Raw genomic sequence first — 27,975 nt, 5'->3', positions numbered from 1 at the left:
AGAAGAAAATGACACATTGATAACATAGGTCTTTATTTCCTAGGGGTACATATGAATTATTCCTTTTTGAATGAGACAGTTTTTAAAAGTTGATTTATAAATACAAAAATACATTCTCCAAAGATAGTATTTCCAAACTCTTATATACGCATCTACTCCCAACATGGATATAAGTTTTTTTTAAAAAAATAGTTGTATATAACATACACATCTGCCCCAGTGTTACTTCACAGGCCTATGCCCTACAGGAACTCCACTCTCCGAGCCCCACTTTTTCTCTTCGTTCTCCCACACTCTTATTCTCCCACATCCCTACCCACGTTTGAGCTGGAAAGGATGTCCCTACCCTAGGCATGAGGTATATTATTCTGGGCACCACACATTTGCCCCATAGATAACAATACATGTGATGATGTCGCTAGTACTACCTTTCCAGTATTTACATATTTAAAAGTAGTAACTAGAACAGTTATCACAGGAACTAAGAATTTTCCCCACAGAGGTGAACAGTTTAAGAACTAACATTTCAGGAAACCTGTTTAATTTCCTTTTTTGTATCTTCGATAAGTTTTATATCTAAGATTTCTGGGTTATAATTCATCTGTATGTTCAAGCTTTTATGTAAAAATATATAGGGCCTTCAGTTTTAACATAGTTTCTTCACATGTTCTCAGAACTGCTAAATTCAGTGCTATCAGGAAGGCTTAATAAGTAGTTCATTGACCCTGTCAGATAGGAGCACTCAGCTCTGTCACAATTTGTTGTTAAACACATCACTCAATGTAAAGTATAAAAATATTTATTGATAAAAAATAAATTTATAATTCAGCAACTTGAAGTTCCAGGAGCATTTCCGTTGTTCCTATGTCAGTAAGCCCTTGATTTTTCACATTACGGAGGGAAAGCGAAAAATGTTACTTGAAGTAATTTTTTCCCCAATCACCATCACATTGATCCTGTGCACAACGATATATGTGAGGAACTCTTAAGCTTAGTCTTTGATTCTTATTCTATGGACTGCTGCACTGAAAAGGACTTGCTGTTTTCATCCAACATCTCTGTGTTGTGTGGTCTTCCTGTGAAAAAGAAGACAACACCTCGTTTTCAGTTTTAGTAGGACCACTCGAGGATGCAGTTATCGGAACTGTTTTTAAAACCTAAAAGCACGTTTCTTTAGCTGAACTCTGAAGGTACAGTAAAGATGCAGTATTTTATAAATCAATATTCTGTATCAAAAAGAATTCCAACGCTTTGAGAGGCCAAGGTGGGAGGATCGCATGAGCCCAGGAGTTTGAGACTAGCCCTGGCAACATAGTGAGACCCTGTCCCTACAAAAAATTTTAAAAAGCTGGGTGTGGTGGCACATGCCTGTAGTCCCAAGCTACTCGGTAGGCTTAGGTGGTAAGACTGCTTGAGTCTGGCAGTGAGCTGTGGTCATGCCACTACACTCTGGCCTGGGTGACAGAATGAGACCCCGTCTCAAAAAATAATAATAATAAAATTTTTAAAAATCCTCCATGTATCTCTACTTATGTTTAGATAGATAACTACATCTGAAACAGGATGGATTTTGTTCAGGTTAATATTAGAAGAGACCTTCTCTGATACTACTTACAACAGAAAGGCAATTTGCTCGTACTACATACAACAGAAGGGAAAACTAAGGTGGCCTCCCTATCAAACTTTGGTTGCACATTTTGCTGATATTTATAGTATTTTGTAAGAAACTGGCATACAACAGCAGTGCGAGGTGGTTCACACCAGTAGTTCTAGCTACTCAGGAGGGTGAGGCAGGAGGATTGCTTGAACCCAGCAGTTCAAGGCTGCAGTGATCTATGATTCTACGACTGCACTCCAGCCTGGGTGACTTAGAATAAGACCCTGTCTCAAAGAAAAAAAGAAAAAGAAGAAATGGCATACAAGGCTGTGCATGTTGGCTCATGCCTGTAATCCCAGCACTTTGAGAGGCTGAGGCAGGAAGACTGCTTGACACCAGGAGTTTGAGACCAGCCTGGGCAACACAGTAGGCCGTGTCTCTACAAAAAAATAAAATACAAAAGAAATTGGAATATAAAATTAAAGACTGTCCTGACTAGTGCCTGAAATTATGAGTTTCTTCAAGTAGGAATATATAACCTTCATCTGGAGGGTTCAGTGAATGCCCTCATCAAATATATGCTACCTTTGCACACTCTGTAGTATGTAAGATACTTGTGTTACTATATTCAGAGTAAACAAAATATTTCAAGGCTATTGGATTTCAAGAAAATAGGCTTTACCTTTTAGTGTTTTAAATTTCATATAGTTTCTCAATAGTACTATTGTCTAATAATTGAAATTATTTTATATTTCTAATCTAAACAATATTAGGTTTTCTCTATATTTTCTCTGTACCTTCATATTAAATGCTTGAGATATACTCTCAACTTCACAGGTTTGTGCATCACTTTCTTTGCAGTAACTTTCTGCCCCAATTGTATCCGTAATATTGCTTCCACAATTCTGCGTATTATAGCCACTATCCATCTGACAGGAGAAAAAAGAAAAAAATATGTTGTGAGGAACTTAAAAGTCAAATATTTAAATAAGTAAACCACTATAAACTGTCACTCACTACATCTGAACGATCCTAACATGATCATGTTGAACAAAATTCAAAAGTAATGCACAACTATAAAAGGTAGTTCTGCATAGTACTGATTATTGTAGTCATTTTATAATTCCTTCCAATGAAATATATCTTGTAACTTCCTTAAGAATCAGTGAATAGTCTACTGACAAAATGCTTTCCTGTTACTTTGTGATCATACCTAGTAGACGACAATGAGTATTACAACTAACTTCACCTTCCAAGGCATTTTCCAGGCTTGTCTCTAAATGGCTTGGACGCAGCTCTAAATAAAATCTACCAAAAAGGCATGCTGCCTTTAAAAAGGTTATACTATATTCACACCTAGTTGTTCACAATCATGCCACATATATAATGGCTCTAGATGTTAATTCAGTTTTTCATATTAATAAAAATTGTAGCATCCTAAGATACACTTTTTCAGTGCAAAAGAACAAAAAAGAAAGATTCTAGCCAATTTCCAGCTTGACATATATAACACTTATTGAGTGTCTCTAAAAAGGCCAGGCACTATCTGTATATATTTAATATCTTTTTCTCCTTTCGACAACCCTATTACTTTACTAGAGAAGGAAATTAAGGCTTAGAAAGGTTAACTTTCACAGTGTCATCCAGTGATGAGGTGATGAAGATGTGAGACCTCAGTCCAGGTTCTGTTCACTGCACAACACTCCATTTACCTGTATAATGCTGAGCACCAAAGAAAGCAATCCACAAGGGAATCACTTTGCATTTAAGCCCTCCCTGCAAGTTAGCATCAGAGGGAAGGAAAAAGCAGACTCTCATTTTGTTTCCCTCACAAAGGTACAGACTAGCCGAGAAAATGCAGTCTATCAGTTATAATCCTGATACATATCTGGATACACATCTGCTTACTACTGGAGGTCATGTTCCATTAGAACAAAAGTCTTGTGACGTATAGCATTTTTGGGGGAAAGCCTTGTTCTGCTATCATTCAATAGCTACTTGATCAAAAACATAAATGTCAGATTGCTCCCAGAGATTCTGCCAATAGTTATTCCTTCTAATATTCATCACTGCCAAATAGCTGGCTTATAATGCAATACTAATATGTAACTGGATATATATGGAAGGAAAAGTTACTCATTAGTACAGCAGAAGTAAGGCATGTAGGGAGTTTGTCCCACACTATGGGAAGAGCAGGATCCATGGGAGCCAAGTTGAGATGGTGGCTGACTTCACTGTCTCTCATCTAGACTTCTGCTAATGTCAGTGCCTAATACGTACCAACCAGGCAACAGATACCTTGTTATCCCCCACAGGCATCAAGGTAGGCATCAATCTCACTTTATAGCTAAGAAGGATGAGGGGATACAAATTAAGAAGTCGTGTTCTATTCACTGCTATGTAAATCTTGCCTTAAGATCCCACAGCCTGGAAATAAAAGAACTCGAATTCAAACTTGGTTCTCATTGCAAACTTTACATTCCAGTTGGGCAATGGTGCCTTTAAATGGTGTCTCTATGTCAGTCATCTAACATGCACTTTGTTACTAAATTTATTTTTCTACCACATAAATCAGACATTATTGTCTTTTAAAACATTTAATTGGCAACAGTTGTGCCCTGTGATAACATTCCTTGACATCTGGGCCCAGCACTTTAGTCCTTCCCTCATCATTCTCAGTCCCCCTTGTTTGTTAACATTCAGAGGACCTTGCCTCCCGTTACTACTTACGTTTTTGCTTTCATTATTATTTTAAACTGACACACAATTACACACATTTATGATGTATGTGATAGTTTGATATGTTTACAATGTGTAATGATCAAATTGGGGTAATTAGCATATCCATTAACTCAAACATTTATCATTGTGTTGGGAACTTTCAAAATCTGCTCTTCAAGCTATTTGAAAATATACCATAAATTGTTAATTACACTCACCCTATAGTGTTATAGAACACTAGAATGTACTCCTATCAAGCTGTACTTTTGTATCCATTAACCAACCTCTCCCTATCCCTGCTCCCCCTACCCTTCTCATCCTCTACTACCCACCACTATTCTACACTCTTCTATGAAATCAACCTTTTTAGCTTCCTCATATAGAAGTGAGAACATGTGGTATTTATCTTTCTGTGCCTGGCTTATTTCACTTAATGTCCTCCAGTTCATCCGTGTTGCTGCAAATGTAAGGATTTCATTCTTTTTTATGGCTGAGTAGTATTCCATTGTGTATACCACATTTTCTTTATCCATTCACCTATTAATGGACACTTAGGTTGATTCCATATTCTGGCTATTATGAATAGTGCAGCAATAAACACTGGAGTGCAGGTATCTCTTTGACATACTGATTTCCTTTCCTTTGGATATACACCTACTAGTGGGATTGCTAGATCACATGGTAGTTCTATTTTTAGTTTTTTGAGGAACTTCCATAATAGTTGTACTAATTCATATTCCCACCAACAGTGTTCAGGCACTGTTTACTATTATATTAATCACAATGATCATGCTAATATCCTGTAATCCTATTATTATCCCCATTTAAAGAAGAGTAAACAAGCTGAAAGAAACTGTCACTTTCTGGGATTTATAAAGCTAATGGAGCTGGGCTATAAACTGAAATCTGCCACTACGGTTTCCCAAGCCCATGTTCTTTAATGCCATGCTCGCCCCTCAACTAAATACATTTGCACCCACACCCATCCTGGCACCCTGGCCTTTAAACATGGAGGAGTTACTGTGGGTACTCCTATCAGGGCTCAGATTCTACCCCCTCTTGCATGCCTCAGTTCCCTCAATTATAAAACAGATCACCATTTGACAGATGACGATATCTATTATCTAGTAAGAGAAGTTAAAAAATGAATGGAATATCCCTGCAAGTGTAATCAAGTATAGATTGTTTGACAAGTTAGTAGTGACAATTATGGGAGAATATGCTACCCACAGCTTCCAAAGGTTAGTTGGATTGGATGATGATTAAGGTGTATTTCAACAAAAGTATTTTTGTAATTCGTCTATAAATGCTCTGCTAAAAAAGAGAAAGAGAAAGTGAAAAAAAGGCAGAGAGTAAAAGAAGCAAACAATGCCTTTAAGGCATATACTTTTAAGCCTGTATGTGCTTTTTTCTATTTATGAAACCAACTTCAGAGAAGCAAAAATATGTAAAAGTGATTCTAGTATAATCTTTTTTGAGCAATGAAGCTGTAAGTCAGGATAGGCAACAGAAGCATAAAAATATGAGCAAAATACTATATTTAGTTTTGGGTCATTTAGAATCCTTCCCGGAGTTTTAACTTCAGCATGCCCAAACTGACACCACCAAAGCCTTATAGGGTTGGTGTGAGAATTAAATGAATTAATAAAGTAGTTAGAAGAATGCCTGGTATATCAAAATACCATGTGAGTATTAGCTATTATTATGAGTCAGTATTAACTTTTGGATTAAACAACATGGACCCTAAAGCCAGACTGCCAGGATCAAATCTCAGCTCTTCCACTTACTACTTGTATAGAAACTTTAGGTAATTTACTTAACCTCTCTGACCCTCAGTTTCCTCATCTGTAAAACAGGGATAATAGTATACATACCTCACAGGATTGCTGTAAAGATTCAACAAATTAAAACATGTAAAGGTCTCAGAGTAGGACTTGGCATATAGTAATGCTACATCAGTGTTAGATGTTATTGCTATCCCCTTCTGATTTTTGAAGTTCCTTCAAAATTCTCAGCTCAAAGAACACAACAATGAATGGAACAAATGCCTTTCCAAAGTGCTGATTATGAAGTATATGTATCTATCAAATGAATCAGGTTTTCCAGTTGTTGGGAGACATTGCAAAATTGGTAATGTATAATTTCATGAAAAATGTTGCTATAAATCACATTTCTAAAAGAAAGGTACAAAAATGCATACATAAAAAAACTCTAAGGTCGGGCACGGTGGCTCACGCCTGTAATCCCAACTACTCAGATGGCTGAGGCAGGAGAATCCCTTGAACCCGGAAGGTGGAGGCTGCACTGAGCCAAGTTCACGCCACTGCACTCCAGCCCGGGTGACAAGAGTGAGACCCCATCTCAAACCCCCCCACCAAAAAAAAGGGGCTCTAAACTCTGTTTATCCCCCCTAAATCACATAAAGGAAAAACAAAAATGATTTTAGTTTTAGAATACAAATACTATACCAGACCTTGCATGTTTTGGGGGACTGGATCCACATAAAACAGTGATGAATTCTGCCTGATGCTAGCAGGAATTATTTCTCTAGAGCAGGCTAATTCCTTTTCTGCCATCATCTTTTCCTACTCCATATAAATATCAGTTAATGTGAATATAAAATATGACTTATCAGTCATATTAAAATAAATTTACTCTTATATCACTTGGTATTGATATTTTAAAAAAATATTATATAATAGTCCTCATGTTTACTCCATTATCTTTCTTACACTATAATCTTACAAAAGAAAGGATAAAGAACACCAAGGCAGTGAGGAAGGGGCTATAGAATACTAAATACCTTACCTGAATGTTACTGCTTTCACAAGGAATGACACTGCTTTCAGCAAGAGGTGACATGCACATATGAGAGTTTTCAATACTGAAGGCAATGCCACTCACAAAATCAGTCATGGGTAAACTGCCATTATCAACCGGCTCCTTAATCCAAGTGTTCTCATCTGCTATCTCTATAGGATCAACCATATCCACAGTGTTATTGTCTTTTTCCCTTTCAACATCCTGCAACAGTGCTAATTCTTTCTCGGAAGCACTGGACTGATTTTGTGTAACAGACACGGCAGTCACAACCAAATGTGTACCATGTGTAGAAGCCTCACTACTAAACTGCTGTAGGTGTATTCCCGCAGCATCCATGGCTGGTGATGAGACATCTGTGGAAGGAATAGTCTCTTTATCTTCCTCATCTTCACCTTGAGTCTCAAGAGTAAAAGGTATCTGAATCAGTGAGGTTCGATACTGAGTACCACCTCTATACATCTCAAGTCTCATAGGAGACCAATTTTTAATTGGCGAGCAGCCATCTATATAAGGACTTCTGATACACGGATTAGTAATCCCATTAGAATTTGTTCCAGATGAAGCATCAGGAGAATGAACAGTAAACTTCCGTTGTTCTGAAAGGTGGGAAGGGAAAAAAATCATGTCATAAAAACATGAAAATGGAAAAGTCAGTACTAAATGGTAATCATGTTTCATGCCAGGAAAAACTATTTCTCTAACAGTTGTATTGTTTACCAAAGTGAAATTCTGATGTCAAAAACAATAGCACAAATGGATGTGTCTTAATAAGCAGGATGAGGCTCTTAAAAAATAATTTCTTTGGCACTGTCTTTTTTTTCTTCTTTTTTTAAAATATGGTCTCACTCTGTCGCCCAGGCTCACTCTGAGGTGATCCTCCCACCTCAGCCCCAAGTTAGCTGGAACTACAGGCGTTCCACCATGCCTGGCTAATTTCTGTTTTGTTTTTTGTTTTTTTTTGTAGAGATGGGGTTTCACCATGTTGCCCAGGCTTGTCTTGAACTCCTGGGCTCAAGCAATTCACTGGCTTCAGCCTCCCAAAGTGCTGGGATTACAGGTGTGAGCCATCACATCTGGTTACTTTCTCTTTTAATTAAATTATTTTACTCACTGAGAATTATTTGCTTATGAGTATATTGCTATTGTACTAAAATTGTTCATATACAATGAAAATCCCTAGCAAATCAGCTGAAACCTACAACTTAACAGCTGTACCTGGCAAATGAAAAATGTGAAAATACATGTGTTTATGTAAAATGCCATAAGCAACACGAAAAAACAAACAAAAAACTGGAAAATATCTGCAACAATAAAGAGCCTAACAATGATAATCAGAATGATAAAAATGCTTTAAAACTTTAAAAAATACTTTTTGTAACTTAATTAGCTTAATAAAAACAAAAGTTTTAAAAATGGACAGAAGCACATAAACAACCTTTCCAGTGGTAAACATGCAAATGAAAAGTGTTCAGCCACATAAAATAATAAAAATATGAAAGTTAAAGCAAAGGAAGGTCATTCATTTAATAGTAACATTGGTTTGAACTTAACAATTCCCCCTAAAAACCATAAATGACAATAAATATTTGGGAAGAGCTTAATGTCATTAGTGACCAAAAATACAAAATTTAAAGCAGTGAGAGATCTTTTTGTAATATGCCAAATTTGTAAACATCAAAAATCATAGCAGTGATTCTCGCTGGGAAAAAATGACTTTCTTACAAACCACTGATGAAAATTTCAATTGGTACAAACTTTTATGAGGAAAATTTGGCAAGATTCATCAAAAGCCTTAAAAACATTCACCCACTTTGACCAAATAAGTTCACTTCTGAGAATTTAATCTAAGGATATAAACATGTATAATATCATGTATACATAAAGATATTAGTTTTGTGACAAATAAAACTTAGAAAAATTTAAATGTTTATAAGTGGTTGAAAACAAATGATGCATTCATATGAAATATATAGCAATTCAAAGTTGTGCTTTGAGACAATTATAAATGACTTGAACAATCTATGAAAATACTCATAGAATGCTTTGTGAAAACAGCAGGATCTAGACCCATCTATATACATGTATATACATGTATGCAACTGTAGGTGTATATGCATATATACACAAAGAAAAGCAAAATAGAGTTTTCACTTTTCCAATTTTTTGTACTAAGAAGTTTTTAAAAACTGTGAGTAGTTTTCAAAAAGTGCTATAATTTTTTCAAAGAGAAATTCATGTATTGCAAAGAGAAATGTGTAAATTTCCAAACATCATGTTTACATTAAAAACCTTAATCAAATATACCTATACAAAATGTGAATATTACCAAAGTCTAAACCTACAGGTCAGAAGGCATATGAAACCAACTTGTCTCTAAAATTGCTATATTTCTTTTGATAGTGTTTGATGTATATATTGCTAATTAAAGTAACCGTATTTAACACTACAGTAGAAATTGGTTGAGAATTTCAGCCTTTGAAGGTAAATTGTTCTTTTATTTAAAATTTAAAGTTTCTAAATATTAGAAGGTTAGTGATCATTTTGAGCTCTATCATTATGACAAATTAAAAGAATCTCTGTAATAACAAATATTGATAGTATAAAACTTTTAACTAGGTATTTCAGTATGAGACATACCTGAGAGTGGGGTCTTTCCTATCTGAAATTCAATTGGTGAGAAAGTGGGTGAAGAAACAGGTGAAGGACTAGTTATGCTTCCCAAGCTGTATTTTTTTGCACTAGCCTGAATAGGGCTAGAAGAAAACTGCCCCTGTAATAAAATTAGATAGTAAATAAATGTGTATGGTTCTCTTCCTTAACTCTTATGCTGCATGCTATTTATCATGGTCTTCAAAACACACTTATAAACTAGGAAGAGTTCACAAGAACCACCAAAAGACACCTTGCAACAAGGACAACTAAGAAGATTGCTACAAAAATTCTGAAATAGTACTGAATATGTTAGTCAAAATATAAACACATTGTATTTGAACAAACCATTAAGTTTCACACTAAACAACCATCTGTGAAAAACGTTTAAATAATTTACTGTTAATGCCAAGCCAGTTGTAATATACTGTAAATCTCACATACGTTAGTAAATAACCTATGCTGAATTTCCTTGAGACTCATGATAAATCCAGTCATCCTGTACACATCTAAATACAAAATTGGAGAGTCTGACCTAAACATCCCTATGACTAATGATAACATATGAACTAGAGTTAGTTTCTGTGAAGCATAATACTCAAAAGACAACCATCCCTCCTTCTGAAAGCAATCTGGGCAGCTTGGTCCAACTACATCTCACAGGGGTGTCCAGGGGAGAGAATACAGTCATGAGTTCTTAGTTTCTGTTTCTGGTTGGGCCAGTAAAGGCCCTTCCTCTTCCCTCTTTTCCACTTATTACTAGAGACAGAAACCAAAAACCATGGCTTCAGGCTGCGGAAAGCCTAAGATAGAACAACAACAAAATAATGTGGGTTGGACAAGCTTGACAGCAAATTAGCCAACTGCTTTTTAGTATACTTCTCACCGAACTTGGTGTCTGCAAGGGGCTCCTACACTTTACAGGAGACAAATCTATTGAATAAAACATCTCAAGTGATGTTTGAACACCACTATGAGGACTTCTGGGAGAAGCTGAAGGTAAGGAGTCAGAGATGCTTCCGTTCCCATCTAAAAACAGCTTTCTTCTGAGGGATGAAGAACTGAGGTTTCCAGGAGATTGATCTGCAAATTCATCAGCTCTAAAATAGTCACCTATATTTAATAATAGGAGAAAAGGCAAAGCTAGTCATTTTAAAGAGCAATTATACTTCTGTTACTCAACTTTTCAGAAGCCAGCATGCACTTCATGTTTGAATTTTTTCCCCAAAAGAAGGAGTTTAATTGCATATGTGATGTTTTACATCTTAAATTATTCCTTAGTTTTTAAGTGCTACATTGTGAGTATAATACCAATCAAATGTTTATAGTTTCTGTCTATAGTTTCTGTTTATAGTTTCTGTCTATAGTAATAAAGTTCATTATGATAATAAGGCTAATTCAAACCATGTTCAAGAAAAAGAGAAATTTCAGGACAGTTTCCCCACTTCTTTAGAAAGAGGTACTGCCACATATTTCCCATGTTACCATTTACAAAAAGCCAGCCAAACGAAACCTTTGGTTCAAGTTATTAAAGGTTTAAACAAATACAGTATTTACCTAATATATTTTCTAAATTAAAATCCACAGGAAGAGACAGCAATGTCTGACAAGCAGCTGGAAACAAGCAAATAAATAAATAAATTCAAACATGGGATAAATCAATGGAAGTATACGATATGCAATTCAGCATGTGCTGCCCAGTCAACCATCTCCCCGTGATGTTCGAGCCACACGGAATTATGGAATTATTCTATTTCTGCATTCTATTACATACCCTGCCACATCTTTCTAGAAGTGGTTTCCCACACTCTCTGCCACTAGTGTAAACGTGTTAATAGTAAAAGTTAACTCCTGGCTCTGGTACTGGCACTTGAAAAGGAAGCCAGCCTATATTTGGGGGGAGATTTCTCACATTAACCAATTTTCAAAAGAATGCTTTCCAAGACCAGAAATCAATTCACATGCTTTGAACAAGAAAACAAAACACTACAGCCATTTCTAAAACATGGCTGGATGCACCTGTTCTACTATACTTATTTGTAAAGGTCAGTTCTCATATGGTTATTATGCAGCTCATTCAAAAAATCCAAACAGGCCAGGCTTGCTGGCTCACGCCTGTAATCCTAGCACTTCGGGGAGCCAAAGCGGGTGGATCGCTTGAGCCCAGGAGTTCGAGACCAGCCTGGGCAACATGGCGAAACGCTGTCTCCTACAAAAAATACAAAAATTAGCCAGGTGTGGTGGCGGGCGCCTGTAGTCCTAGCTACTGAGGAGGCTGAGGTGGGAGGATCACTGGAGCTCAGGAGGTCAAGGTTGCAGTGAGCTCTTGATTGTACCATTGCACTCCAGCCAGGGTGATAGTAAGACCCTGTCTCAAAAAAATAAAAATAAATTTAAAAAAAAAAAGGAAACAATTTCAATTCCAGAGTAAAGTGTTACAACCTGAACTGGGTTTACAATCCAATTTAGCTTAATATGGAACATACTTCTTTTCAAATTGTATTCATACTCACCATTGCTTTTCTCAGAATGAATGGTCAGCTTGTTTCCAACTGGAGAGTCACTATTTACGTTAGTGCCTGTAAGATATTTTAAGTGAAAAATCCTACATTTTATACTCTTCATTTGCTTTAGCATTACTTTTTCCAGAGTAAAAAATTAAGAAAGTGGGAACTTACTTTGCAACATTAAAAAAAATCTGCATATATAAGTATATATTTTGGCATGTTTCTATTATTTTTTTACCTTTGAGGGAATACAAGGATAAAACTAAAGGATTACCACAGCAAATAAGGAGGCACCAAGCAATACTTTTTTTACATTTTTCTTTAAATAATTGTATATATTTATGGGGTACAATGTGATGTTTCAATACATGTATACACTGTGACAAGAGAAAATCAGGCTAATTAACATATCCATTGCCTCAAACATTTTTCATTTCTTTGTAGTGGGAACAATTAAAATCCAGTTTCAGCAATTTTGAAATATATGACACCTCATTAGCAGCTATAGTTACCTGCCTGTGCCAACAGATCACCAGAACTTATTCCTCCTGTCTAACTGAAACTTTGTACCCTTTGACCAATATCTCCCCCACAACCCCTCCTCCCTACTGTCTGGTAACCACCCCTCTATTCTCTACTTCTAAGAGTCTGACTTTTTTAGATTCTACATATAAATGAAATCATTCAGTATTTGTCTTTCTGTGCCTGGCTTTTTTCACTTAGCATAATGCCCTCTAGATTCAGATATGTTGTCACAAATGACAAAATTTCCTTTTATAAGGCTGAATAGTATTCTACTCTGTGTGTGTGTGTATATATGTATATATACACACACACATATATATGTGTATATATATACATTTTTAAAAATCCATTCATCTGTTGATGGACACTTAAGTTGATTCCATATCTTGGCTGTTGTGATTAATGTGCAGCAATAAATATGAGAGTGCAGATATCTCTTTGAAATACTAATTTCAGTTCCTTTGGATATATATGCAATAGTAGGACTGATGAATCCCAAAGTAATATATTTTTTTTAAGGAAATGATGGTTACTCTTCATGATGTCAACCTTAAAAGGTCAGGGATACCTTTTATCTATCCTCAATGTCCTCAACAGATTAAAATGCCAGATTATTTGGACAAAACCTGAAATTTCATCCATAAAACCATACAGTTTCTTTCACAGCAAGAGTTAAAAATACGGGTGCAAATTATTTTAACTCTAAAGTTTTATAAGGTGAAAAATCTCCAGATTAAAAAAACTCAAAAACTAAAACCATGTCAAAAAAGACTAATATAAGCAAGATAAAAAGGAAGAAAAAGCAAGAGGACTAAACAATCGCCCCCGCCCCCCGCCCCCAAAACCAGAAACAACTCAGGAATTCTAAAATAAAACAACAAAATAGAGTACAGTAACCTAACAATCCTAAATTTTAAAATGGGTAAGTGGGTTGCTGAATAAGTTAAAGTTCCCTGTTAAATACTATCAAAATGGGTAAACAAAGAAAATTTTGGATGCAGATGACTTTGTCATCGCATGCATAGTGACCTTCTACAAGACAGATGTAATCAATACTCTCTCTGCCTAAAACCCTGCAATAGTCTTTAGGATAAAATCTAAACGCTTCAATGGCTTACAAAGCCCTTCGAAACCATATCTATTTCTTTAGCATGGTTGCCATCTAACTAAATATTATTTGAGTACCTAAAACAAACAAACCAGAAACAGGTATCTCTCTCATCTCTAGGTATTATCTTATGCTCTCTCCTCCCTGCCTTTTCTCCCCTGCATTTCAAGAGTCTGACTCAAATCTCAGCTTAAATTTTATCTTCTGTCAGCATGCCTTCCTTGCCCTCTTCAGACCAGAAAGACACCTACAGCAACATTATCATATCACTTTTCAACTCTATTCCAAGTGTTTTGGTTGTTTCCCCTAGAAGGGCTTAGACAAATTTAAGACCACAATCAAATGAGGAAAAAAAATCGATGGATTTGATTGCACCAAAATAAGAATTTCTGTGCAACCCAGGATATCAAGAACAAACATTAATATACATATGACAGAATGGGAGATAACATTTGAAATGTTTAAGACCAATATAACTGCAATATATATGATATCTTAGAAATTAACAGGAAAAAAAAAGGTTAACAACTCCAACTGAAACATATCAATGAAATACAAATAGACATTTTCTATGAAATTTAAAAGGTCATTAGTCTATGAAGACAGAAGGAAAACTGAAACAATCATTTAGAATGTCAAATAACCTATAGGAAAGGCAAAGATGTAAAAGCTGGATAATGCCAAGGGCAGGCAGGGATGCTGGGACACAGGAACCCTAGGGACTGCTGGGGCTGTGCAGACTGTGCAGATATTCTAGAGAGCACTCTAATACTATGTAGTCAGATTAGGTAAAGATATATCCTATAACTCAGAAATCCTCTACCTGCATATATATCCCAGGGAAATTCTCACTCAAGTCCATTAAAAAAACACATGAGTATATGCGCTGAAGCACCTTGCTGCATAAATATTAATAATAGTAAATGCTACCAGCACAAGCTAACATGTATAAACAAAACCACTTTTCCCCTCATTCATCATTTTCTTTGTTAATCTTTAGGTAAATAACCAAACACTTACCATGTGCTAGGTACATGATCTTAGAGGCACCACAGTAACCATCACTTTATAGATAAGGAAACTGAGGCACAGAAAAGCTAAGTAACTCACCTAAAGTCACACAGCTAGTGAGCTTTTCTGGGTACAATTCAAACATAGATAATACTACACTAGAGTAAGGGTCAGCAAACTATGCTTCACGGTACAAATCTGGCCTTTCACCTATTTTTGTAAATACGGTTTTACCAGTACACACTTACATTCATTTACATATTGTCAGCGACTGCTTCTGTGGTACAGCAGTAGAGTGGAGTGGTTCCAATAGAAATTGTGTGGTCAGTAAAGGCTTAAGTATTTATTATTGAGTCCTTTACAGTTAAGGGCTGCCAACCTTGGCCCTAAAGTAGCACCCAATAGAACGTTTTCTGGGACGATGGAAATGTTCTCTATGTATACTACTCGATATCCACATGGCTATTGAGCACCTGAAATGTGAATATTGTGAATGGGGAACTCCATTTTTAAATTTAACTTTAAATTTAAATAGTCACACGTGGCCACAACTGTCAAGAACTATGAAGGGTCTAAGATTCTACCCAACTTGCCAACTAACAGGTGAACATGTCAAAGTTCCACTGGTGCTGGCAACAGACATGAGGCTTCTGGGGGCAAAGACAAAGGACTTCATTATTTTCAGCACAGCAGGCAGCATGAACTTAACGTTCCTATTAATTCCCTTTGCCCACGAGTGCCAAGAAGGTGACATGAAACAGCCCAGGGCAGTGAATTCTTGTATTGTGCATACAAGTTGGACTGTCTCATACAAAAAGCAGGGCTCATTCACCCCTGACACAGTTTCCAGTTCTATACCTCAATGTGGTTGATCCAGATATCCGCCTTATATAAATTTCTCCTGCTAACCACCTCCCTACGGGACAGCTACATATGGTCTACCTGACTGACCCCCCAACCCTCATACCTCACATGGACTATACAGACATGCCACAGTGACTACCTCTCCGTCACTGTGTGACCTCCTCAATGCAAGACTGCTTGCTTTAAACCCACCAACTAAAACTCTGTTTGGATAATGCCCTGGACCCAATAAAGGCGTTGGCCCATGGGTCCCTTTCTCTCTCTCCCTGACCTCCATGTGTCGTGTTCAGGCATGCTGTGTACTCCTAGGACTTGTAAGTAATAAAATTTTTATTTCCATCTTGTGTCTCTCCTAATCATGGGAGGGGTGCTCTCTTAAAAAATTCTAAATTAAAATACCCAGGTGGCTGGTGGACACACAGTGGGTTTTCACACACAGCTTAGGAAATCCCATTCTTTTGTAAGAGACTGCAAACAAATCTGCTCTAGAGGGAGACATCATCTTTCTTATACTGGACAGCAAAACAAACTTACCCTCTGCCCTGGTGGGACATGGTATCTCTGCCTTCCAAGGATGTTCACAAGACGAACACCCTTGAAAAGATAGTTCGGAACAGAACCTGTCCATGCCGCCCCATGAAAGGTGTGCAGAAATGTAGGCCTATGGAGAATTGTCTCCCAACAACACAGTAAACAGCACAGCTCTGGAGCCTATCCTATTAACCACTGCACTGTTATTGTGGGCTTGATTAGGTTTCGAAGAGTCTAAACTATTTTTAGCATCTTCCAGATCCTGCATCACTTGAACTAAAACAGGATACTTGGAATACAAAATGTTATTTTAAAAAATCACTTAAGAAGGTTGATTCATCTGTTGAAAAAATCCAGTAGTAAAGAATCTGGGAGTGAAAAACTAGTATCTATGAGAATGTCACCTTGGACACACAAATTTTAGAGCTAGGAGGGATGACAACGGACAACTCTAGTTCAATCCTTTTATTTTACAAAGAGATTGAATAATTTGATCAAAGTCACCTCTTTGGTTTATATAAGTGGGAAGTTTTACAATCCAGATTTCCATCTACTACTGCATGCTACCATTAATTCATAATGGCTAAGAATACAGTATCTGATGAGAATGCCTCATTTTGAATCCAGGTTTTCTCACTTTTATCATCTCTGTAACCCTGGACAAATGCTCTCACCTTTCTAAAACTAGGTTTTCTTATCTATAAAATGGGGCCAATAACTGCACCTAGTTCATATGAGTTATAAGAAATTACTGAAAGCACTTAGCACTGTCCAGGCATAGAGAAAGTACTAACCCAGCTTACCTATTATTGTTGTATTATTATGCTTTTTTTTTGGATAAAGAATGGAACAAATATTTCCTTTTATACTGAGAGCATAATTAAGGTGTACTACAATAGACAGTGTAATTCCACTGTGATGAGGGATGCATATATACAAGTGATGCCTGAATACTGCCTTAGAACCCGAAGAGGAGTGAGAACAAATATATGACAACCAATGCCTAGAGGTAGAAAGATATTTGATAAGCTTACAGGCTTCCCTTTAATTTCCTTAGTAATTTTGCAAATACTCAGCAATAATACACTGTCCCAGAGGTCATATTAAGTCTTCATCCTTTCTTTACCTTTATAAGAAATCAGCAAATTAGCAAAAGGTAACACAATTTAGGGTTTTATTTAAAATATTAACCTTCAAAATACTGCTAAAGTCATTAACAACTCATCTCTATATTCAATACCAACTATTTCTTCATCTATGGATTCTCTATAACCATCATTTTAACTGACATTCACAATAGTCATGAAGAAAAAGTTAAATTCAGAATAGAACAGCTAAAAAAAAATTCAATAAATTTTAGTCAAATTTTTAATTCCAACCCTAAATGGAGTTAAATTCTATGTTATCCAGAATTTTAAAGCAAGCTCCTTACAAAGCAGATACACTGGCACTTTGATTTTTATTCATATCATTTTTAGTACACTCACATTTATTGGAATGATATTGTGAAAGCTGTTTCCCTTCATGATCAGTCCAAGGAGAGGGTACGATGACATCTTTAGTGAAAAACTAGGAAAATTAAAGTCATACAATTAGGCATAAATTCCGCCCAAAATGTGAGAAAGTACCTGTGTTTTTCCAAATAACTATTAAACATGTTATATACTAACTTTATAATTGTATGCAAAAATTTTAATACTTAAAAGCACAAATGACCAAAGGGAAAATGGAAGAAATTTAAAGTATATAAGAAGAAGAATCTTAATATTTCAAATCAACCAGTTAAATTTGAAACTTGCAAACTAAACTAAGAGGATTAATCATAGACAAAGTATTTTAAATTTCTTTCCCAGGTTTTTTTTGATGGGGTTACAAAAAAAAGGATGAAAAGGGAAGGAATATATTAAGACAGACATATGCAAGGAGGCCAGTATGAATGGTGGCACTGAAGCTGGCTTGTTTGTTCTGGCTCTCAAGATCTAATTATTAAATTTTCAAGAATTCTGTGCACCAGTTGTTAAAACCAATATTAAAAATAAAATTATGTAAACTTTCAATTAAATATATTAAAAATAAAGGTAACAAATATTCAAAACTCACCACTTGCTAATTATTTTATACATTTATCAACATCTGTGCTCTTGAGGTTAATAATGTCTTTTGTAGCTATATGGTGGAATTCCTAAATATAATGGTGTGCCACACTATTCTTCCTTTTCCATTCAGTGATGTCACACCAGTAGCTTGAAATTGGCCATGGTTGGAGTACTTACACTACGGATAGCAGCAGTTGCTATAAATCATACTCCTTCCATGACCAGAGAGCCAGTTGTTAAACATTTACCAGCACACTACTGGCCAGTATATTCAAATGGAGATACAGCATTTGGATACTTTTCTTTCCTCTTTCATTTCTAACGCAGTATTTTCCCTTCCCTAGGTTTTGCAAGGAACCAAACACATTTTCTTCATATTTTGCTACACATATGACAAAGAGCCAATTTTCTTAACTAAATTACCCATGAATCTACAACGAAAAGATTAAAAAAAAAAAAAAAAAAAAGGTGGACCGGGGCAGACAAAGACAATTACCAGAAAAAAAATTAAAGGACAGATAAACTTACAAAGTGATGCATAAATTAACTCAAAAGTAAAGAAATACAAACACAAAAAAGGTCATTTTTAAAGTAATAAGAGTAGAATAAATTAAGAACTCTGATAATAATCAATATTGGAGATATGGAAAATTGAGCAGCGTCACACTGTAATCAGGAGTATAAAGTGGTATAACCTTTTAGGAGGTAATATGGTAAAATCTACCGAAACTGAAAATTCACAAAGCCTCTGACTTACTAAGTCCATTTCAAGAATATAAAGATATATATTCAAATCACTGCAGCATTATTTGTGACAGAAAAATAATAAACACAATTTAAACATCTGTCAATAGGGGCTAGGTTACTATGCTGTTGCTAAGAGAATGTAAAAATCTGTATATGCTGGTTATCAAAAATTTCTAAGAAAAATCATGAAGCAAAAAAAGGACGATGCAGTATGAGAATGATAATCCTATTTGTCAAAAATATTTTAAGGACATATGCTATTAAATACACAAAATTAATCTGAAAGTATACATAAGGAATGTTATAGTCATTACCCTCATGAAGTGGGATGGGGAAACAGGAGGCTTTTTATATTTTTTCTTTTTGTTTTTACTATAAGCATATGTTTATTCTATTTTCAAAAATATATATTGAAAAGAAACACATTTTCTTAAGTTTACCTGCTGGGTTTCCCTTTAAAATTAAGGATTCTTAAAGAAAGCATTTTTCTAAAATGTTGGAAATTTCGAGAGTCTGAGAATATTCAGGTGGGGAAGAACCAAGTGATTGAGTCAGAATGAAAACTGTGCAGTTACTAGATAGATAAATAAGTAGGTAATGTTTGGCAGGAGTAAACAGTCTTTTGGGGTACAGAAGAGCCAAGTATGGCTAAGGAATAGAGGAGGGTTGAGGGGGCTAGAGGGGCGGAAAAGGAAAAATCAGAAATGCTGCCATCACATAAAGACTTTCTGAGGAAAGAACTAGGTAAATAACCCTTACTTAGATGCTGGGCCAGGCACAGTGGCTCACGCCTGTAATCCCAGCACTTTGGGAGGCCAAGGCAGGCAAATCATCTGAGGTTGGGAGTTTGAGACCAGCCTGATCAAGATGGGGAAACCCCGCCCCTACTAAAAATACAAAATTAGCCAGGTGTGGTGGTGCATGCCTGTAATCCCAGCTACTCGGGAGACTGAGGCAGGAGAATCACTTGAGCCTGGGAGGCGGAGGTTGCGGTGAACCGAGATCACGCCATTGCACTCCAGCCTGGGCAACAAGAGTGAAACTCCATCTCAAAAATGAAAAATAATAATAATAACCCTTATTTAGATCCTAAGAGAGGCAGTTGAACAGACAGAAAAAAAGCAAAAAACTTATTTTTATTTTTTTAAAAGCCTACCTATACCTTTCCTGCTTAACAGTAAGAGATTTTATTTCATGAATGTCTTAAAAATCCAAAGTATTAACAAAAAAAGATAAAGCCATTCCCAATGCCAATCTAGACTCTGAAGGCCTGAGAATATTCAACTTCCTCTACGTAAACTCCAACTTGAAACAAATTTGTGCTAATCAATATTTTGAAGGCACAAGGAAGACAGATTGTGCTAGGTCCTGAGAATGAAAGGATGAAGTACAGTATTGGCCAAAAAAGATTGCATCTAGGGGAGAGAAACACTAAACTGATCATTACAATAGTATACAAGTACTATGCAAGGTACTGGGACAGCTGGAAATTATAGGTCTTAGGACAGTACAGAAGGGTGCTTTATATAGTTGGGACTGTGAAGGGCTTTGTGGGGAGATGGGACAGTGAAGGATTTGAAGAATGTCTTCCTAAAAGAAGTGATGTACATGCAGAATTGATGCTTAACTGGTTTAATGATCAGTAACAGTTTAAGTTACCTCTTCAATGGCTTTTTGTCTTTTGTCTTCCACATCTTTATCTATTCTATACAAAGATAAAGAAGAAAAATAACCATGCTATTACTTAAGCTTATGAACATTTAAAATAATAACCTTTCAAAGAAATAATCTCCCTCCACTGCAAACTGGCAAATGTTAAGCTCACTTTATAATAAATACTGGTGGTATCTTGTAACATTTAGTAAATAGCAGTATTCTGAAATTCAACAGTTAGCTATTAGGCTTACATCCCTCTTTTCCATTCAAAGTTTGAATGGAATGATGCTTTATTTCAAAAGACTTACATTGATATTAAATTGCTTTTAAAAATATAAATTTGATAAACTTTGTCCCTTAATACAAGTTAAGAAGTATTTAATTCAACATACATCTAAAAATTGTCCAAATTTTTTCTCTTCAATTATAACAAGTTTATCATGGCAATAATTTTAGAATCAACTTTTACTGTAAAATAGATGAGGATAGTTATCACAGTTCTAAACAGTCAAAAATATTAAATCTGAAATAAAACATTGACAATATAACATTTTTTCCAAATGAATTCTTTTTTTCACTTTGATACAATCTGCAATTACTGCAACATAAACTTCTCAGCTACAAGATTTAATATAAAATTTCGGGTCCCAAGCACAAAGCATATACTTGCCAAGGACTCAGCAGTTAGCCTTCCAGGACCACTTCTTTATTCTATTACAGGAAAGAATGCTTGCCTTCCATCAATAAATTGGTAAGACATATTTTTTTTATAATTTACAATTATTTTGTCTCAGAATTTTTTCTTTAAGTTCAGGGGTACAAATACAGGTTTGTTATACAGGTAAACTTGTGTCATGGGGGTCTGTTGTACAGATTATTTCATCACCCAGGTATTAAGCCTAGAATCCATCAGTTATTTTTCCTGATCTCCCTCCTCCCACCCTCCACCCTCCACCAGCCCCAGTGTGTACTGTTCTCCTCTATATGTCCACGTGCTCTCATCATTTAGCTCCCACTTCTAAGTGAGAACATGAGGTGTTTGGTTTTCTGTTCCTGTGTTAGTTTGCTAAGAATAATGGCCTCCAGCTGCATCCATGTCCATGCAAAGGACACGATCTCATTCTTTTCGTGGCTACACAGTATTCCAGGGTGTGAATTTCTTTTTACATATAAACTTGCTCATGGCTTAATAAAGCTCATATGAGAATGTACACATTTCAGAAATTAAGTAGATTTTTCAAGTGGGAGAATTATGAGAAAATAAACTACAGTATCAACCCACACATCCCAGCTTGAACAGTAGCCATTTTGAGGATAACAAAATGGCTCTTCATCTTATGGCTCTTCATCTTATCAATGGTTCTCTTGATCTTGTCATGGTCTTAACCAGGTCAAAATGGCAGCACATAATAAGCTTAGCAAATAGCAAGTAAGCTCTGAACTAGGATTACTGCGTTCAGAAACCTTTTGCTACTTCATCAGAGGGACTTTGAGAACCTGAAATACTCAGGTGATTGCTGGAAACAGTAAAAATCAATGTGGCCAAATATTCTAGAGTCAGATCAAAGAGGATTCTAAGAAGCCATCCAGGGGAGAGCACCCTGACCAGCATACACCAGTATGATGCATATGGGTACAGGTGTGGCCTGAATGTTGAGCCTTTGCAGGGTGGCAAAGGAAAGGGGACCTCTGGACTGGTCACCTACGTGGCCAAGACTCACTGGCTTACACTGGTATGCTTTACAGTTATAATTTTCTGTGTGGATGGTGGCATGAATAGGATGGGAAAAATTGAAGTAGAGGGCTAATATGTAAGAAGAAATACTGAAAGACACTGCCTGTTTCTAAGGATGAAACAAGATGCTCTGTTAAGAATATATTGACAATCCTTGGTAGAAGCCATAACCATTCATTGAATTATATTAATAAATTAAATTAAATTAGAATATTTTCCCACTCTTTTCCCTTCTTCTATATAATAAATCTATGTACTAAGAGACACCAAGATTATCTTTATAAACCTTTGCAGACAATATATCATTTAGTAGTAAGTACAGAAGCGTTGTGTTACAACTTTGTTCTAATTATATTTTTGACTCTTGACTCTTAACATCCTGCACTTCTTCAGTGTTTCTTACAGTCCCTCACAGTACTCAATATCTCTTGACTGATCAATATAATAATTGTCCATCATTCAATATATTGAAAAAATGAGACAAAATAATTAAGCATAATTAAGTTCGTGTGAAACAAAAAATTAGTCACTAATTGTGACTTTGTTTTTAGATATTCTCACTTTCTCTTTCAAAGGTATTATTTATTTATTTATTTATTTATTTATTTATTTTTTGAGATGGAGTCTTGCTCTGTCCCCCAGGCTAGAGTACAATGGCACAATCTCAGCTCACTGCAACCTTTTCATTCCAGGTTCAAGCGATTTGCCTGCCTTAGTCCCCCGAGTAGCTGGGACTACAGGTGTGTACCACTGTGCCCGGCTAAATGTTTTTGTATGTTTAGTAGAGATGGGGTTTCACCATGTTGGCCAGGCTGGTCTTGGACTCCTGACCTCAAGTGATCTGCCTGCCTCAGCCTCCCAACGTGCTGGGATTACAGATGTGAGCCACTACATCCAGCCTCAAAGGTATTATTTAAATTGAAGTTAAAATTCTTTCATGCTTTATCCTCATTCTGTTCCCTTCCTATTAACACTCTGGATGGACATTAATTTTATGAATGAATGGCCATCATGTTACCAAGCAAAAAGATGGAGGAGAAAAGCCAGGAAGTATTCACCAGAACATTTCAATATGTGTGCAACTTTGTGTGACTGAATTCTTAAGTCAAAGGGAAAAGGATTATCCTTTATTTTGGACTAACAACGTGTCTACCTTAGGACAGCAAATTAAAATCTGGTCATACCATGTATTTGATTTTTTTCAAATATTAAAAAATCAGACTATAAGACATATAAACAAGAGTCCCTAAAACTACAAATGAATAATATGACCTTATACTTTGTAATAAAAAACTAAATCTGCAGTACCTTAGTGCTTTGAAACCTAAACAACACAGTGACAAGTAAGACTGCACTGGGTGATATGCAGAATTCTAGAAAATGTAATGCAGATTCCAAGTGAATTGTTACAGTTGGATGATGTCTAAAAACCGCTCTGTTGCTAATGGATACCCTTCCACTCAAAGCCTACTTAACTCTTTAAGGGGATTTTAGGTTTCCCCAAACATAGATAACAATGAAACAGCATTTTGCTTCACCCCAAACCATCAAAAAGACAAACTAAAACAAGTTAATGGCAGAAGCCACAACCATGTAGAAAAGTGCAAATTTCAAAATGCTCTTCTCTTTACTGAGTGCTAGGGGTATAGAGCTGTCCCCTCAGTAGCAGAGGGAAAAGGTAACCTGTAAAAGAAAAAGGTATCTACCCAGATCTCGAACTGTTGGCAAGAAAATCTTTCTGAATGTAGTTCTTTGAACTCATTCATTTAGATAGGAGAAATCTGCATCAAAATTTTTTCTCCCTGGTATCTTTACATAGAAAAATACTCAACATTTAGAATTTCCTACCTCTCTTCACTTGAGAGTGTTATTACACTTAAGTGCAAGAAAGGAAAACTTACCGAGAATGACTTAAGTATAAAGCTTGACGATGAATATCTTCTGGGTCTATTTCTACAGGATTTATTACAGCTAGTTGATCAATAGACCATCTAAATTTCCCTGGAGTCTTAACAAAAGAAAGTGAGCTTATGAGTAAAGGCAAACTAAAATAGTTCATCAAAATGCTAACCAATGTGTTTATAATACAAAAATATTTTAAAGCTTGTATTTTAAAATTTGACTTTACCATGAAATTAAATGGCAAAGGGTAATCATATCATATTAGATCAACTGACTTAATTGTATCTCTCTCTCTCTTTTTTTAAGATAGAGTCTCGTTCTGTCACCCAGGTTGGAGTGCAATGGTGTAATCTCAGCTCACTGTAACCTCCACCTCCCGTGTTCAAGCAATTCTCCTGCCTCAACCTCCTGAGTAGCTGCGATTACAGGCGCCCACCACCACGCCCAGCTAATTTTTGGGTTTTTTTTTTCAGTAGAGACAGGATTTCACCATGTTGGCCAGGCTGGTCTCAAACTCCTGACATCAAGTCATCAGCCCACCTTGGTAGTGCTGGGATTACAGCATGAGCCACAGCGCCCAGTCTGTATGTCTTTTAAAATAACAAAATATTCCACCTGGGTTGGAATTACATAATACTAGAAAAAATCACAACAGAGTAATGAAGATACAAAACTTTCATAATTAACACTCATCAGTGTGATACACTAAGCCCATGTAAAACTAAAAATCTCTTACAGTTATCAAAAATCTTTACTTTCACTAAGAAGGAACTGGAATTAAACAAAGTCCTTAGTCACTTTGGAGATGGCTGCAAAAGCTCATAACATAGTTGATTCTTAAAATAATTATGAATGGCAACCAGTGCTGCCTTTCTGTACTCAACCATCCAACTGAATCAAAGGTTTATCCAAATCCTAATCTGTAATTAGAAATATATTCTAGGCAAATTCAGTCCTAAAAATGCAAGATGCCATACATTCCAACTTTGAGAATTAAGCTGCCGTAAATCTATTATTTATTGTTAGTAAGACCAAGAGATAAATTTTAATATGATTCAATTAGAAATCATAAGGTCAGACTGATGAAATGACTCAATATAAACTGCTCGACCTTCCACTAGTACATACCTGCTCATTGTAAAACTTATATGAAAGTGTAGCAGAAACAGCCACCCTATTTGCAGTTTTTCTAAGTAACTTGGTAGGCTGAAAGATCCAAGGTCAAAAGAACTTATCCAGTGTAGCAAGTAACAGTAAAATAAGATAAAGTGACCCGGGCACGGTGGCTCATGCCTGTAATCCCAGCACTTTGGGAGGCTGAGGTGGGTGGATCACATGAGGCCAGGAGTTCGAGATCAGCCTGGCCAACATGGTGAAATCCCATCTCTACCAAAAAAAGAAAAAAAAGATAAAGTGATGAAGCCTTTTCTAATATCCCGAAAAACACTTTTCCTTCATATTACTATTGTGCTAAGCACTAATCACCTATCACACTGTCCTGATATTACTCGTCTAGTATTAGATGAGTAATAGTCTAGTCTAACACATTAAAATAGGGGTTAGTTTCTTTTTATAATAGATTGCAAGCTAAGAATTATTTTGACAGTTTTAAATGGTTGGAGAAAAAAACAAAAAAAAAAAAATCTTGTGACATGTGAAAATTATATGAAATTCAAATGTGTCCATAAATAAAGCTGTATTGGAACAGAGTAACATTTATCTCTTTAAACATTGCCTATGGCTGCTTTTGTGATTCAAGACAGAAGTGAGTAGTTGTGACAGAGATCAAATGATCAGTAAAGCTTAAATATTTACTGTCTGGCCCCTAACAGAAAGTTTGTGACTCCTACATTGGAGTATAACTTCCTTAAGGATTTGTGCCTAATGATCCTAACTTGTTCACAGCGTAATCCCTGCTTAGCATTGTATTTGACACATAGCAACACTCAAATAATGTTTGCCAGGTAAGTGAGAACAGAATATTAGATGATGCAGCTTCTTCTCTAACGTATTAGCAGCTATATCATCAACCACAGAATGTAGCTACACCCACAACTGCAGGAAGCTAACATATGTTGTTCTTGAACTTAAAAAAAAAAAAAACTTCTAGCCAACTTATTAACCTAACCACTAGATTATAATGAACACTACAATTTTTAAAAGTACATTGCAGTTATATATGCTCCATCATGTATTTCCTCCTTACCTTGTAAAGACAGATGTTTACATTTAAAATTATTTGTAATTATTTACATTTAAAATTAGTTGTAAACACTAGTCAGGAATAACTTACTGGTAATTTTGTTGATTTAAAAACAGAAGGACTGGCGAGAGTTTGTTCATGGAGATTAGAATAATCACTAGGACTTTCAAAAGGATTTAAAACAGGGATCCTTCCTGGAGTTTCTGGTGTTATTTGCATTTTAGATTCCTTGACATCTCCCATAGCACAGAGAGAAAACTAAAGAGAAATCAAGAGTACATATGTTAAAATTACAAAGTCCCATAGATATTAATTTTACCTATTAAAATGTATTCGACAAATGTGTCACAAAAACAACTCAAAACCTAACACTCTTGGGGCTATGATACAGCTTATGAAAAAAGTATCACATATAAATGTTCTCAACTGATCCTCGAAATAACCTTGAAAGCTATAGCAGTAAGTTATTAGTGATATTATTCTGTGAAAGAATTAACAAGCTCAGAGAAGTGAAGTGGCTTATACGCAGCAATCAAATATGAATTCAGATCTAAAGGTTACAACAGGCACAAATCTCTTCTCAACTAAAGGACTTATAGCTACAATTTTTTTAAAATTCATCATCTCACGTCTCAACACTATGAACATTCTTCGGATACCCCATCCAACTACAGTTGCTATTAAACAATTCTTTGTAGCAAGCAGGTAAGAGATGCAGAAGCTTGTGCCTTTCTTACACATGAGTCCTAGCCAGAGAAGTATGATTGACAGGGGCTAGGAAATTAACTGCCTTGAGTCCCCTTTCCTCCAAAAATCCTCCTTTCGCCAAGACCTCCCCCTCACCCCTCCCAGGATAGAAAGCGACTCTGCATTATTTCCAATCAAAGGAGGCTACAACTTGGCGGGGTGGGGTGGAGAAGAGTCTACTTCTGTAAGGTTGAGATGCAGCCGGCTTCCTCGGACGGAGCGCCGAGGAGGCGTCGCCCCCCACCCTACGTGGCCACTCTTTCTGGTGCCCCTGTCTTCCACACCTACTCCCTGACTGCTCCCATTCACCAGGGGCCAGCGGGCAGGCAAGTCAGGAGCTGGGAAAAGAAACCTCTCCATTCAGACAGGAGGAAAGGTCAGGGACCATAAAAAACCTACCTACCGGTGCGTAGAAAACGAAGCCCCCAATACCGACTACAGGGAGCTCCCGGGGGCCAAGCCAGCTTCCACGTCAGGCACAGACTCTTTAACTCCCCGCTTCCGCGCTGTCTTGGGCCAACCAGGGCACGGGGCTTGTGAGCGACTGGCCAAT

The 27,975-nt window shown here is 36.3% G+C and overlaps 1 protein-coding gene across 4 annotated transcripts; it reads right to left on the bottom strand.

The window, feature by feature from the left end:
• Positions 1–16: 16 nt before the first annotated feature.
• BORA (BORA aurora kinase A activator) lies at positions 17–27,946 on the bottom strand. Of its 4 annotated transcripts, none has more exons than XM_050766988.1 (12): positions 27,822–27,946; positions 26,766–26,933; positions 24,472–24,578; positions 20,839–20,884; positions 17,824–17,905; positions 12,304–12,369; positions 11,348–11,404; positions 10,677–10,903; positions 9,779–9,911; positions 7,127–7,737; positions 2,395–2,526; positions 17–1,076 (listed from the first exon to the last, which is right to left on the bottom strand). In XM_050766988.1, exons 2-12 carry the CDS (start codon positions 26,916–26,918, stop codon positions 1,011–1,013), a joined length of 1,680 nt encoding a protein of 559 aa, XP_050622945.1. In that variant the 5' UTR covers positions 26,919–26,933; positions 27,822–27,946; the 3' UTR covers positions 17–1,010. The 4 variants fall into 4 exon arrangements, with proteins under 4 accessions (XP_050622945.1, XP_050622942.1, XP_050622946.1 ...); XM_050766985.1 differs by having other exon boundaries at positions 27,826–27,946; XM_050766989.1 differs by lacking the exons at positions 20,839–20,884; positions 24,472–24,578 and having other exon boundaries at positions 27,826–27,946.
• Positions 27,947–27,975: the final 29 nt, after the last annotated feature.

This window comes from Macaca thibetana, chromosome 17 (assembly GCF_024542745.1).
Source record: "Macaca thibetana thibetana isolate TM-01 chromosome 17, ASM2454274v1, whole genome shotgun sequence".
NCBI classification, from domain to species: domain Eukaryota; kingdom Metazoa; phylum Chordata; class Mammalia; order Primates; family Cercopithecidae; genus Macaca; species Macaca thibetana.
The sequence above is the reverse complement of the archived record's forward strand: the minus strand, read 5'-3'. Positions and strand labels throughout refer to the sequence as shown.